Raw genomic sequence first — 13,586 nt, forward strand, 5'->3', positions numbered from 1 at the left:
AAACACATCCATTACTACTTTTTTTTTCTTTTTGATTGGAAGCTGTTGCTTCATTTCAGCCAGCCATTCATTACCTTTTCAATAATTTGCATTTATCTGACATCCTAGACTCACAATACTTTAGAGTTAGCATCATACTTTAACTACAAAACTTCTTATTCCACTGTTTTAATTGAAAGAATTGTAGGTTCACATGAAGTTGAAAGATATAATAGAGAGAGCTCTTGCATACACTTTGTATACCATTCTGTTTTTAAACAGATTTTGTTGACAGATTTTATTTTTGCATGTTGTATATTGCATTAACAGACCTACTGCTGTAGATTTTAATTTACTTGAATCACATAAAGACCCATCAGCTGATACCCTCTTGTTTTATAGTATGTTAAGGCAGGTTCCTTGAAAGATCCTCTACTAGATGACCATGGAGATTTTATTAGGATGTGCACAGCCATGAAAAAGATTGGTTTGGATGATGAAGAAAAGCTTGATCTGTTTCGAGTCGTAGCTGGTGTCCTGCACCTTGGAAATATTGATTTTGAGGAAGCCGGAAGCACTTCAGGTTGTTTCTTTAAGTTTTTAACTAAAGAATAAAATTGAGTACAATGTTTGTCATCTCCTAGTAATATGAATATTTAGTCATTTGTGTGTAGTTTGTTGATATTATGACAAATTTCTGGGACACTCTCTGTTACAAGGCAATTTGTCAGATAAAGAAATTGTTTTGAAAAAATTAGTTGCTATTATGTGGTTTATACTTAAATTTTTTCCAGCTAATAATGCACTTTTAATAGTTAATGGAATACTTCTTTTATCTGTTAATATCTGTTTTGCTTTTGCTGTTTCATAGATCTAAATTTGAATCAGTCAATGGGGGTAATTTAACAAACAACAGCCTATCATTCTTTAGTGGGAGATAAAAATGGAAATCTCATTCTTATGGAAGTTGAAAAGGATTTAAATTCAACCAAGATAGTAACTTTCCAGTTTTGATGTTTCCATTTCTTATGCAAACAGTAAGACTTTACATATAATTGCAGATTTCTTAAATGAATATAGAATTGATAAGTCTAGCCCATCACCTGTTTTTGCAAATAAAATTTTAGGGGAATATAGCTTCTTCCATTGTCTATGTATGGTTTATGCCAGTGTGAGTGCTACAGTGGCAAAGCTGTGCTCCTTGGAGACCTTGCCCTCTGAAACCAAAAATATTTGCTGCCTTCTCCCTCAGAAGAAAACATTTACTAGTCCTGCATTAATACATTTTGCTAGAAACTTACACCAAGGATGCATTAAGAGTCGGAAGAATCACTTAATACTATGGACTTTGGTGTCAGATCCCATAGGTATATTCTTTTGCAAAATGAGATAATCTGTAAGTGCCTTTAAAAAGTGCAATTCCTAATAAAAGTACACACATAGAAAGGGGACCTCAGCTGGGCATTGGTGGCGCATGCCTTTAATCCCAGCACTCGGGAAGCAGAGGCAGGTGGATCTCTGTGAGTTCGAGGCCAGCCTGATCTCCAGAGCGAGTGCCAGGATAGGCTCCAAAGCTACACAGGGAAACCCTGTCTCAAAAAAAGAAAAAAAAAAAAGAAAAAGAAAGGGGACCTCAGAGAAAGAAAGAAAGACTGCTTAAACAATGTGTTAGGCTCAAGATTATCTCAGTGTAGATGGAGTACTTCCCCTCCTCTCCACTGTTTCCATCTCTCCCTCCTTTTAAAATTTGAAGTTTTTTTTTTTAAATGTATGAGTGCATGCACTGTACATGTGTGCTTGATACCCATAAAAGCCATAAGAGGGTGTCAGATCCTATGGAACTGGAACTATAGCCACCTTGTGAGTGCTGGAAACTGAACCTGGGTTCTCTGGAAGAACAAAAAGTGCTCTTAATCACTGAGCCACCTCTCCAGCAACCTCTCTCCCCCTTTTGGAGACAGGTCTCATATAGCTTAGGCTGGCCTCAAAGTGATCTTCCAGCCTCCACCTCCAAGTTTGGGGATTACAGATGTGTACCCCAGCTTTGCTTAGCCCTTTTGAGGCCCTACATTTGATCCCAAGCACTGGGTGGGGGTATGCATAAGATCCTTCATAATTATAATTAAAGCATATAAAAATGATGAGATCAGAGGTGCCTCCATTTTGCAGATAGGGAACAGACATAGTAGTACTGAGCATGGCTACTAATAAAGTAATAGACTTGAGAGCCTGGTTGGTCTTATGTCTGACTGGTTCAGGAGATTGTTGTAATTGTCTCTCATTACCTTCGGGCCACTGAACCTTGTCATTTGTGAGTAAGCAGACTAAGATAGACAGTCTTCAGTGAGTTTCAGATCTATTGTCCTGTGATCTGTGAAGTCAATAATGTTAGACACAACATAGTGTAATGGATGAACACATGACCATCAATTGAATTGTTTCATCATGTGCTATCTGCTTGTATGACCTTGTCCATTCCGTGTCTTTTTTTCCTCACTATAAAGAGATATCAGCCCCCAACTCATGCTGAGGAGACCAGGGAAATAAGTAGTTTCAAAGTATTTTGAGTACTGGTGTTTGGCAGATAGTAAGGGAATAAATCAAATAATATACAGAGAATTATTCTTTGAAATGAAGATGCATTAAAAAATTAGGTACTTGGAAAATGCATTAGTAATCTTTAGAGTTTTTAAAGAGAGGAATTAGAAAATTTCCTTTGAAAGTATATTGCAACATATATTTTGTTTGTATTTTAGCATTGTTACAGAAAGGGAGCTTTGGGAGAGGCTAAACAATAAACAAAAGTAATTTAAAGTGTAGAATAGTTGATATACATGGGAATGGTAGAGTGTGGTAAGTGGCTCCTTCCTGACTCTTATTCCTGCCCCAAGGAAGAGCATGCAGCTGTATAGAATACCCAAAACTCGTGTGACCTGCTGAAGCATGCTAAGTGAACAAAAGGGACTTAGCATATGTTTGCTTTCTCTCTTACTTTAAAAAACTCCTTTCTGTTGTGGGAGAAAAAAAACAGAATGCTGGTGAGATTGGGGTGAGATAAACATTACATATTTTTTATTTTTATAGCTAAACTTTTGTTGTATTAATCTTCATTTTTTCTATGACTTCCCATAGATCCAAATCATTCCCTGCTAATTAAAAATGCTTCCCCCCTCCTTCTTCCTAGAAAATTCAGCTTTGCATTGTCATAGTGACTTGCACAGAAACCCAGTACTTTTGTAATGATTTTAACATAAAGTTCATTTTCCAGTAAACCTTTGTAAGGCTCCCCGATGTTATAAAACTGTTCTATTTGGTGGAAGTATAGAAAATACCTGTTACAACTGCCTATGTTTTAAAAATCCCATGAAACAAGTTTGTATGCCTCAACAGCCTCAACAGTAACAATATCACAATAAACAACATAACAGTAATAAAAACATTTAGAGAATGTTTTTAGGGAGTTACATGAATGCTCTGTATTATTTTTAGTTTTTGCCTTTCCAAGATTAAAAAAAAAAATCCTTCTGTTGACCTACCTCACTCTTGTGAGACATGCTGTAATATGGTAAAAAGGAAGAAATAGTTAAATAAACTAATGGCTGCCTGGTGGCAACTTTTTTGTGTAATTTTAGTGTAGATATGTCAGAGAAACGGATTATCATCCTGGCAGGATGGCAGGAGATTTCTGTCACACTCTTCAGAAGAATGTACAAGTTAAAACTTAGGAATTGTTTATTTCTGGAAATTTTCAGAATACTTTTGCATCAGTTGGCAGCAGGGAACAGAAACTGGGTGAATCTGCTGGCAGGAAGAGTCTCTAACACCGTGGATTTGACCTGTGCTAGGGTTTTCTATTTAACTTGTTAGTAGGGCTATCCAGCAAGGATAGAAAAAAAGTGGGCTGGGTTTGAAAGTTAGAAATGAGCCTCATTTATCCCATAATATTGCACAAGTGAAGAAGATTCTAAGAAATGGTCCTAGAAGATCTTGCTTATCAAGTGCTTATTAATTTCACATTGAAACATTCCCATTAGGTGGCTGCAATCTGAAGAACAAATCCGCCCCGTCATTGGAATATTGCGCTGAATTGCTGGGGTTGGACCAAGATGATCTTCGAGTCAGTTTAACCACCAGAGTGATGCTCACCACAGCAGGGGGCACCAAAGGAACTGTTATAAAGTGAGTTCTTCTTCACTGCTCCTGCCTTGTGGTTTGCTAAGGAAAAACGTGTGTGTTTGGAGAACGTGGAGTTAAGATCAATGCTTGTGTGCATCATTCATTCTTCCCATTTTAATGTTCAAGTTGTGCTTGATAGATGAAAATTCTGTGCTTCCAACGACTGCGGTTCGCCGCACAAATAAATGGGGATTTGCACTGCTTGGAGTTGTCTATTGCAGATATTCTGCGTGACACAAAAATGGAGTTCATTAGGCAAGTGAGGTTTGCTTTTGCTCAGCTATAAAAATGTGAGTCGGTAACAAGATATCTGATTGTTTTATGCAACAGATCATTTTACCTCAAAAGTGGTTGTCCAGTACTTGCACTCCTACTAAGTGTAACTCACTTTATAGAATATCCAGGAAACAGAGCTTCACTTTATACTTATTTTTCATTTAGAGAAAATTGCAAGTGATAGAAAATAAGGTTCTAGCCAATTTTTTTTTTTTAATTTCTTGTCCCCTAGGAAGTATTTATTCGATTGTCTGATGTGTGGATATATGTGTGAGTGTGATGTTTATACATGTTAGGGGGGTTGTCTACAGAGTGTGTGTACACTTGGTGCCTGTGTAGTGTGTGTGTGTGTGTGTGTGTAGGCTAGAGGCTTATGTGGGTATCTTTCTCAATCATTCTCTACTCATCTTTTGAGACAGGTGTTCTCATTAAGCCCATCAATTCTGCTGGGCAGGCTGCTCAGTGACCCCTATTGAGTCTCTCTCCACAGTGGGGTTACAGATGCAGTCACCACACCCAGCCTTTACAGTCATGCTGAAGATGTCAATTTATGTCCTCATGTTTTGTGGCAGATACTTCACCAAGTGAACACTGCCCCCCCATCTTGTGCCAGATTATACAGTTTTGGCTTACTAGTGTATATTTTTTGAACTTTGGTTTCAGATACTGTAGAATAAAATTGATATTTAGGCTTAACATTCTCAGGTACTATAATGTAAGGTCTTTACTTTTGAGGAAAAAGCCAAATCCCTATCCTTTTCTAAATACAGCAGCAATGAACTTCGGTGACTTACTCAGAAAAATGTTTGACTGTTAAAACAAAGACAAGCATGGAAGCACAAGCCTGTAATCCTAACATTTGGAAGGATTACATCCTGGAGACAGGATGATGATACTAAGTTCCAGGCCAGCCTGGGATACATAGAAAGACCATGTCTCAAAAACCAACAATGACCAAAGATTACAACACATTTTTCCCAGTGATACATTATTTTAAATTAATAAATCAGCCAATTAATTAATTTTTCAGTGCCACTTACACTTAGGGTGGGTGTTCTGACCAAGAAAATCCCTGACATGAGCATGCCCCACAGCTCATGTTGTAGTTGACTCCAGATGCAGCTAAACTGACAACTATGATTACCCATATATTTTGTCTAGTATTTTAATTTCATTTGTTCTGTGTGTGGTGGGAAGATGAGAAATATGTGTGCCATGGGACACGTGTGGAAGTCAGAGGACAACTCTGACCAGAGGAACTCGCTCTGTAGACCAGGCTGCCCTCAAACTCACAGAGATCATTCTGCCTCTGCCTCTGGCCTGCTGAGATTAAAGGAGTGTGCTACCTCTGCCCAGCTCATACTTGAATAATTTTTAAAGTCACTAAAAAAATGGAACTTTTTTTGTGTTTTCCCATGGTACTCAGTACTTAGGATGTAACAGGGCATTTGGAAATTCTCTTCCAGGATACTCCCTTTTTTAGACTTAATTTTATTGAGGAAGACAGCCTGCTCATCCTCTCATATAATTACTACATACTGGAGTTAGAAAATTCAAATTTTAAGATGTCAGTATTTTTTCTAACTATGTTAAATAAGTTGCCAAACTTTAAAGTTTCCACAAATTAAAATTTGTTTCATATTTTAGAAAAGAAAAATTATTTTTCTGAATAATTTTCATATATTAGTGTAAAGTGAGGTGTAGATGGTTAAAATGATTTTTAGGTTACTTTTCCTCAGTAGTATATTTTAGTCTAATTTTAATTGCTTTAGTTTGTCTCTTGTAGTTTTGTTCTTATTTTATCTCTGCCTGCTCACCTGAAACTTGGCAGCTGTTCTTCATAGCCAATGTGTCAGATATACCTTGACTTTATGTATCTGTCATTATTTTCAGTCTGTCACTTCAAGGACTTTTTTTTTGAATATTCTTTTTTTTTTTTTTTTTTTTTCCTGTAGGGTCCCTCTGAAAGTGGAGCAAGCAAACAATGCCCGTGATGCTCTGGCAAAGACTGTCTATAGCCATCTTTTTGATCATGTGGTAAACAGAGTGAATCAGTGTTTTCCTTTTGAAACATCATCTTATTTTATTGGAGTCCTGGATATTGCTGGTTTTGGTAAGCATTATTTCTTTGTTAATTTGTGTTTGATTTTTTTTTACAAATATAAAAATATTTTCTCTAAAGCTGTTGTGTTAGCTTTTCTCATTGTTACGACCAGATACCAGGAAGAAGCAAAAGAAGGTGATCTTTATCCTGGCTAGAGGTTTCAGTTTTCAGTGCACCATGGTAGTAGGAACAGAGCTGCTCACAGCCTGAAGGCCAGGAGGGGAGGAGGGAGGGGAGGGGAGGGGTGGAAGGGGAGGAGAGAGAGGATATGACTATATTTGGTAGATTTCTGATTCCTCCCTCCCTTGTTGAGGACCCCCAGCCTCTAGGGTGGTACTTCTCACATTCAGGGAGGGACTTCTGTTTGGTAGCGCTGTCTGAAACCCCCTTGCAAACACCAAAGGGTGTGCTTGCTCTAACCATGTTCTAGGTACTTATCAATCTAGTCAAGATGAGGTGAAGAAGTATCCCTAACTTGTGACTCTGACATATTTTCCGTATAAGTTCGTGTCTGCATTTCATCGAAGCTTCCAGAGGAAGCAGATTAGTGCTGAAATGAAAACATGCTCATCTAAATGGCTACAGTGGAGAGGGTACCATCATCTTCTTAGAGTACAGCTGAAATAAAGACAAGTTGAGTGCTGCTGCTGAGGATAATTAATTCAGAAACAGATAAACTCCCATCACCAATAGAACTTCATGATCTTTAGACACTTTTTAGCATGGCACACATGTCTAGAGCGTAAAATTGTGAGTATCATTTGTCTTAGACATAATCCAACCTTTAACTTTAGGATTTGTTATGATCATAGCATTTTGTTGGTAATGGATTAAGCAGGTAAAAAAAAAATCTCCTAAACGACATGAATTTTAAATCATGTTTATACTTTAGGTTGTTTTAGTACTCTTGCTTTGGAGATTTATGTTAGAGAGAAGTGACTTTTTACATTTTGATTTTTCACTCTAGGACATCTGTGTTTTTCTGGTAGAACAAGGTATCTCTGATACCCAAGTGTAGTCTGACAACTTATGTCTTGAGTTAAGGACATTCTGGGGACAGAGAAAGACTTGTATGTGTTTTGTAGACCTGAGTTTAAAACAAAGCATGTACACTATTGTTACTTCATTTTATCCTGGGATAAATGAATGAGCGTTGTTGTTGGGTGCTGACAACTCTCCTGTGTTTTATGTTTCTAGAGTACTTTGAGCACAACAGCTTTGAGCAGTTCTGTATTAACTATTGCAATGAAAAACTTCAGCAGTTTTTTAACGAGAGGATCCTGAAGGAGGTGAGTAACGTCGTTGTTGAAATTTAAGGCCCACATCAAGTTGTCTAATCTCAGGGAAAACAGTCACATTGCAATTACCCTAGCTGATAAAGTCCCACATAAAGTGGCAGGTGGGCTAGCAGGCACTAGCTGCTCAGATGAAATGTGGGGCCCTTGGAAGAGCTAGTGGGCAGCTTTGTGGAAGGGAAAGTCTTACCCACGACTTTCATTAGTAAGCTCAGCTTGTGCTTTTCATCTTGATTTGCTTGGCTCTATTTCTGCCACTGCTAAACAGCTGCCCATTCTCATCTCTGGCCTTGGCCTCTCTTGTCCTTCTCAGTGCCTGCTTCTGTTTGCTCAGGCACCCACTTGTCCTCTATCCCCGTGTGGGGCAAAGCCACCAGTCAGGAGACTTTTGAGCAGCCACTGGTCAGGAGTACCTCTGGCTAGCACTTTTCCTTCTGTGTCATCTTGTGTACCACAAATTTCCTTTGAGTGGCCTATCTTTGACTGGGCTGCCACTTCTTCCCCAGGAAGGAACTTCCTTCCTCTGCTCTCAGTATGTAAACTGTGGGCCTGAGCCATGTTCAGAATACCAAGATAGACTAGGAAAAGTTATTTTAGGGTTCTTTACAGATTATTCAAAGCAAAGATAGCTTCGGATAAATTGATTTGTCCCAAGGCTCATTATTTTCTCCCCTTAAACCTGAATTCTCCAGTATTTTCTACCAACACCTTTGTTTGCCTTCTTCTGTACCATCTGGGATGGGGTTTGCTGGTTGAAGATCCTAGAACAGAGGGACTGGAAAGTTTATCCAAGCCAGTCCTTCATTTTCCAGATGAAGAAGGCAGGTCCAAGGGTGTTTCAGAACTTCTCTAGGCTTGCATCTCTTTTCCTGGCTATTGGCCCACACCCTATACCTACTTTGTATCAGCATTGCCATTCCTAGTATTTGAGCTGAAATGTGCAGTATTTTGTTATCCACCCCCACTGCCTTCTCCTCTACTTTCTCCAAAAGTTTATTGTTTTTGTCTCTGCAAGTTTTTTTTTTTGGCACATTGCAGCTTTTGTTCATTTTTGAATAGCTTGTAGTTAATCAGTTGTAGCATAAACAAATGAGTAAATACTTCCCTGTAAGACAGTGTCTATGTTCTATTCAGCTGCATTAGTCCTTCCTTTGTGGTAAAGTCACGCATGCGTGCTTTGTTTGTAACGCACTGTAATGCTTCCCTCCATACCAGCCCAGCTCACACTCTATATAGAATTAGGAACCCTGTATTCATTTATGTTTGCTTTTATTCCAGTCCTTTAAATATACACATGAATTTCAAATTCAGATGGGGCCTAAGTTGACAGTATCTTCTAGAATGTGATGAAACTTTCCTGATATAAGTCATGAGAAGAAATATTTTACCATTGATGAAAAACAAATGTTAGAACACATTAACTTAATTTCAATGTATAGGTTACCCATATGATAAAAAATATTCAAAACTTATTTTAAGAAGATACTGGCTTGACATACAGAAAATATATTTTCATTGAGATAGTATTGATGTATTATTCCTCCTAATTACATACATTATTTTGCTGTAAGTCTCTGCATCTATTTGTAGTTACATGCTAATTTTCCTGATGTTAATATTTGGCTACAAGCATTCAAACTTGGTTCCATCTTCAGGAAACCATTTAGGCTATACAGGCTGTTAAAGATTTTACATTTTAACCGGTAACTGTTGTATACAAATGACACCAAACACTGCTGGCATTTTATGTTGTATGGTATTTCCATACTAATGATTATAATATTTGATTTACAGGAACAAGAACTATATCAGAAAGAGGGCCTGGGTGTTAATGAAGTGCATTACGTGGACAATCAGGACTGTATAGGTATGGATATTGTTATTCTGCTTTTGGAAAGTATGGGACAGACCATGAATGTATTTGCTGGGAACACTTCTGTGTTCAGTAGTTTAAACAATAGTTAAGGACTTGAGACTGTGGTGTTGGAGAGGGGGTCTTCTTTAGAACTTCTTGCCAGTTATATTTCCTGGCAAAGCATTCTTGTCAACTTCGTTGAAAGTTTTCCTAAAATTTCTGTTTGTTGTGTTATGTAGTTTACTAGTTAGAAAGCTATTTTGTGAACTAGGTAAGAGGGGAGTTCCACTACTCAGGGAACAAGCAGACAGTATGTCATCTCCTGTGATGAAGTACGTAGTTTACATGGGGCTTTTTGTCCTGTGTTCTTCTGTGGATTGATGGTTTCTTTCACTGTTTGCAAGATGGCTTTGGACATTCTGTGTTAAATGTAGGTAATATTATGTTAACAGCAGAACAGGGCCTCTGCTTTGCTTTGAGTTTATCAACAAAGAAACCATACCCTGTTGCCTTCCAGCTAGCTCTTTGTCTATTATTTGCTTATTTATTTGCATGGATGTTTTGCCTAAATGTATGTCTGTGAATCACATTCATGCCTGGTATCCACAGAGGCCAGAAGAGGGCATCTGACCCCCTGGACCTGGAGTTAAAGATGGTTGTAAGCTGCTGTGGGTGCTGAGAATTGATCTCAGTTTTTTTTTTGTTTTTGTTTTTTTTTTTTGTCACTGAGCCATTTCCTTTATCTCCCATCCTCTCTCTTTTCTTTCCCATCCCATCTCTAAAGTCAAGTGTTGGGCAAGTCTGGGAGTTGAAAACTCAATTTGATAGTCCAGTCAATAACTCATATGCTAGACTTTGACAACACAATATAGTGCAGCATCACTTTATATCAATGTAGCCTTTCAAAGACTTTCCTGTTTTACCCTGGTCTACTGAGTATCCTTTAGCACTGCAGCTTTTCTCATTTCTGGGCCTTGGCTGTGGGGGTTTTTAATCTTGCTGTAAGTTCTCCCCACTGTTGAACCTTTGTCCCACTCTGTCTCATTCAGTACCCACTGGAATACTTTCATTCACAGCTTAGTTCAGTGTGCTCAACCTCCTTCATCTCCAGTTCTCAAAGAAGTGTCATTTTCTGTTTGTTGCAATGGGAACTCTTCTCTTTCTGTATTCTGGAACTATATTCCAGCCTATATATGTATATTTGTGTTATATATATATATATGTGCTTGTATGTAAGACACTTCAAATTTATGGTTATTTTTGTTAGGCAGAAAATCCAAACAACATAAAGGTTGGAACATAAAAATACATTGTTATTAAAAATTATGTTGCAAAGTTTTAAAATCAAGTTTTCCATTTTTTTTTTTGAGAGCTCTGTGTAGCTTTGGAGCCTATCCTAACACTCGCTCTGGAGACCAGGCTGGCCTTGAACTCACAGAGATCTGCCTGCTTCTGCCTCCTGAGTGCTGGGATTAAAGGCGTGTGCCACCAAAGCCAGGCTTAAAATCAATTTTTGAACATGGTATTAAGAGACTCTGTATGTAAAAACTTGTGTATTTTATTTGAGTTTTCATGTAGATGTCATCTGGAAAAGGTGGAGGTTCTGGATCCTTAGACTGTTACCCTAGTGTACACAAGGAATGCTTATGATATCAGTTACTATCTTTGAAAAAATTATTTTTTAATGTTTTGGATTGAAATAGAATTACATCACTTCCCCCTTCCCTTTCCTGCATCCAACCCTTCCCAGCCACCTTCCCTCACACCCCTTCCATGCTCCCTTTCAAGTTAATAGACTCTTTTTCTTTATTAGTGTTATACACATACATCTACACACACACACACACACACACACACACACACGCACGCACGCACGCACGCACGCACGCACGCACACACACACACACACACACGCACACACACACACACACACACACGCACACACACACGTATATAACGTGCTGAGTCCATTTTGTTGTTTGTATATATATGGTTTCAAGGCTGACCACTCTGCATTGGACAATCAATAAGGGGGCTTGTTTCTGGGAGAGGCCAATTCTCCTTCTCCCAAAACTCACTATTTTCCTGTAGTTCTTTGTCTAGGGGTGGAACCACACGAAATTTCCCCCTTTCCATATTAATGTCTGTTGATCTTGGCATTGTTCCAGTCATGTTTATGCAACCATTTCTTGCAGAGACAGCCTCACAGCAGACTTCCTTGCGTTCTCACTCTTAGAGTCTCTCACCCTCTTCTGTGACATTCTCGGGGCCATAGAGGCAGGAGCTGAACAGCCACTTTCTTTGGGAAGTTGTTCTTACAAAACTTGTATTAAAACTATGATATTACCTTTACATAAATGATCATATTTGAAATTAACACTCTTCTATTTCTAGATAGCCTTTGATAGACTATGTTCACGATTAACTCTTACCTTGTTTCCAAATACTTCTTGAAACTGAGTTAACATTCTTATTTTTCAATTTTATTATTTTTTTGGTTCTCACTCCCACCCCTTCTCCTGCGCCCCCTTAGTAAACGTTCTTTAAAGCATTGTTTCACTGCTACGAATGTTTTGATACTTTGAAATAGATTTAATTGAAGTGAAGTTAGTCGGAATCCTGGATATTCTGGATGAAGAAAACCGTCTCCCGCAGCCGAGTGACCAGCACTTCACTTCTGTAGTTCACCAGAAGCACAAGGACCACTTCCGCCTCACGGTGAGTTTGCCGTTCCACAATGGAGCTTCTGCCGGGGAGAGAAATCGTTAAGCAAACAGCTGTACTAGATTTCAGATATTGTTAGCAACTAGAGTCAAAAGTGATCCAAAGAATAGAACAATTAGGATATAACCAGCAAATATTTCCTATAGATGGTCATAAAAGTGTGTGTATGTGTACGTGGTTGTGTGTGTGTGTGTGAGTGTGTGTGTGTGTGTATGTGTGTGAGTGTGCACATATTTGACAGAGAAGCCTTAGCTGAGTGCAGTAGCTCATGCACCCAGAGGGAGAAATGACACTGAAGTGGTAAGAAGAACAGGCAGTATACAAGGGAAGGTGAGATAAGTCCTCTGGAAGAACAGGAAGCACTCTTAACCATGTGGCAGGCATGTGGCAGGCATGAATACGTGTATGTTTCATTTGTGGCACTCATCCATGCATGTATATTTTGTGTGGGGCATTCATCCATGTGTGAATATTTTGTGTGCAGCATTCAGGCATGTATATATGTTTTGTTTGTAGCACATGTGTATATGTGTGTGTATGCGTGTTACGTTTTGTGTGTGGAAGGCATGTGTGTGTGCGCTTTCAGTGTGGCAGATGTACACATGTATATGTTTTGGTCTTACACCAATTTTTTTCACAAAGACATAATCAACTGTTGGCTAGATTCTACAAACACTTTAAAGTGTATTTGACATTTAAAAGTCATGTAATTATGAAAAATGTGAAAATGCTTTTATTATCTTAGGTATCCTGCATTTGGAATTGTCTAAGGGAAGTGACAGACAGTCTTTTGGCAATGTAGTAACTTAATATCTGTACCTTTTTTCTCAGATTCCCAGGAAGTCTAAGCTGGCTGTCCACAGGAACCTCAGAGATGATGAAGGTTTTATCATCAGGCACTTTGCAGGGGCGGTGTGCTATGAGACGGTGAGTACAGCGCCACTTAGGAGAACATGGTGAAGCCGAAGCCACACTACAACACGGCAGCCTCTGGCCATTAAACTTGAATAGCTTTAAAAAATTCAGCGCCTTGATGCACTAGTCACCCTCAAAGTATTAAGTACCCACACTGAAGTGGCCTGCTGTCTTGGTCAGTGTGGAAACAGAACATTTGTGTTTTCTCTGAAAATTCCATGGGACAGGGCTCAATTAAGGGATATTCATCACAATGAGGATG

The 13,586-nt window shown here is 38.6% G+C and overlaps 1 protein-coding gene across 2 annotated transcripts in view; it reads left to right on the plus strand.

Annotated features, from left to right (window-relative positions):
- Positions 1-13,586, plus strand: part of Myo6 (myosin VI) — a 135,105-nt gene that overhangs the window by 83,072 nt on the left and 38,447 nt on the right. For both annotated transcript variants that reach the window (XM_035443823.1, XM_035443824.1), the window contains exons 11-17: positions 382-562; positions 4,014-4,158; positions 6,387-6,544; positions 7,733-7,824; positions 9,625-9,697; positions 12,276-12,403; positions 13,241-13,336. In XM_035443823.1, the coding sequence (XP_035299714.1) occupies positions 382-562; positions 4,014-4,158; positions 6,387-6,544; positions 7,733-7,824; positions 9,625-9,697; positions 12,276-12,403; positions 13,241-13,336 (873 nt within the window). The remainder of the gene's footprint in view (positions 1-381; positions 563-4,013; positions 4,159-6,386; positions 6,545-7,732; positions 7,825-9,624; positions 9,698-12,275; positions 12,404-13,240; positions 13,337-13,586) is intronic.

This window comes from Cricetulus griseus, chromosome 4, assembly GCF_003668045.3.
Source record: "Cricetulus griseus strain 17A/GY chromosome 4, alternate assembly CriGri-PICRH-1.0, whole genome shotgun sequence".
Taxonomy (NCBI): Eukaryota; Metazoa; Chordata; class Mammalia; order Rodentia; family Cricetidae; genus Cricetulus; species Cricetulus griseus.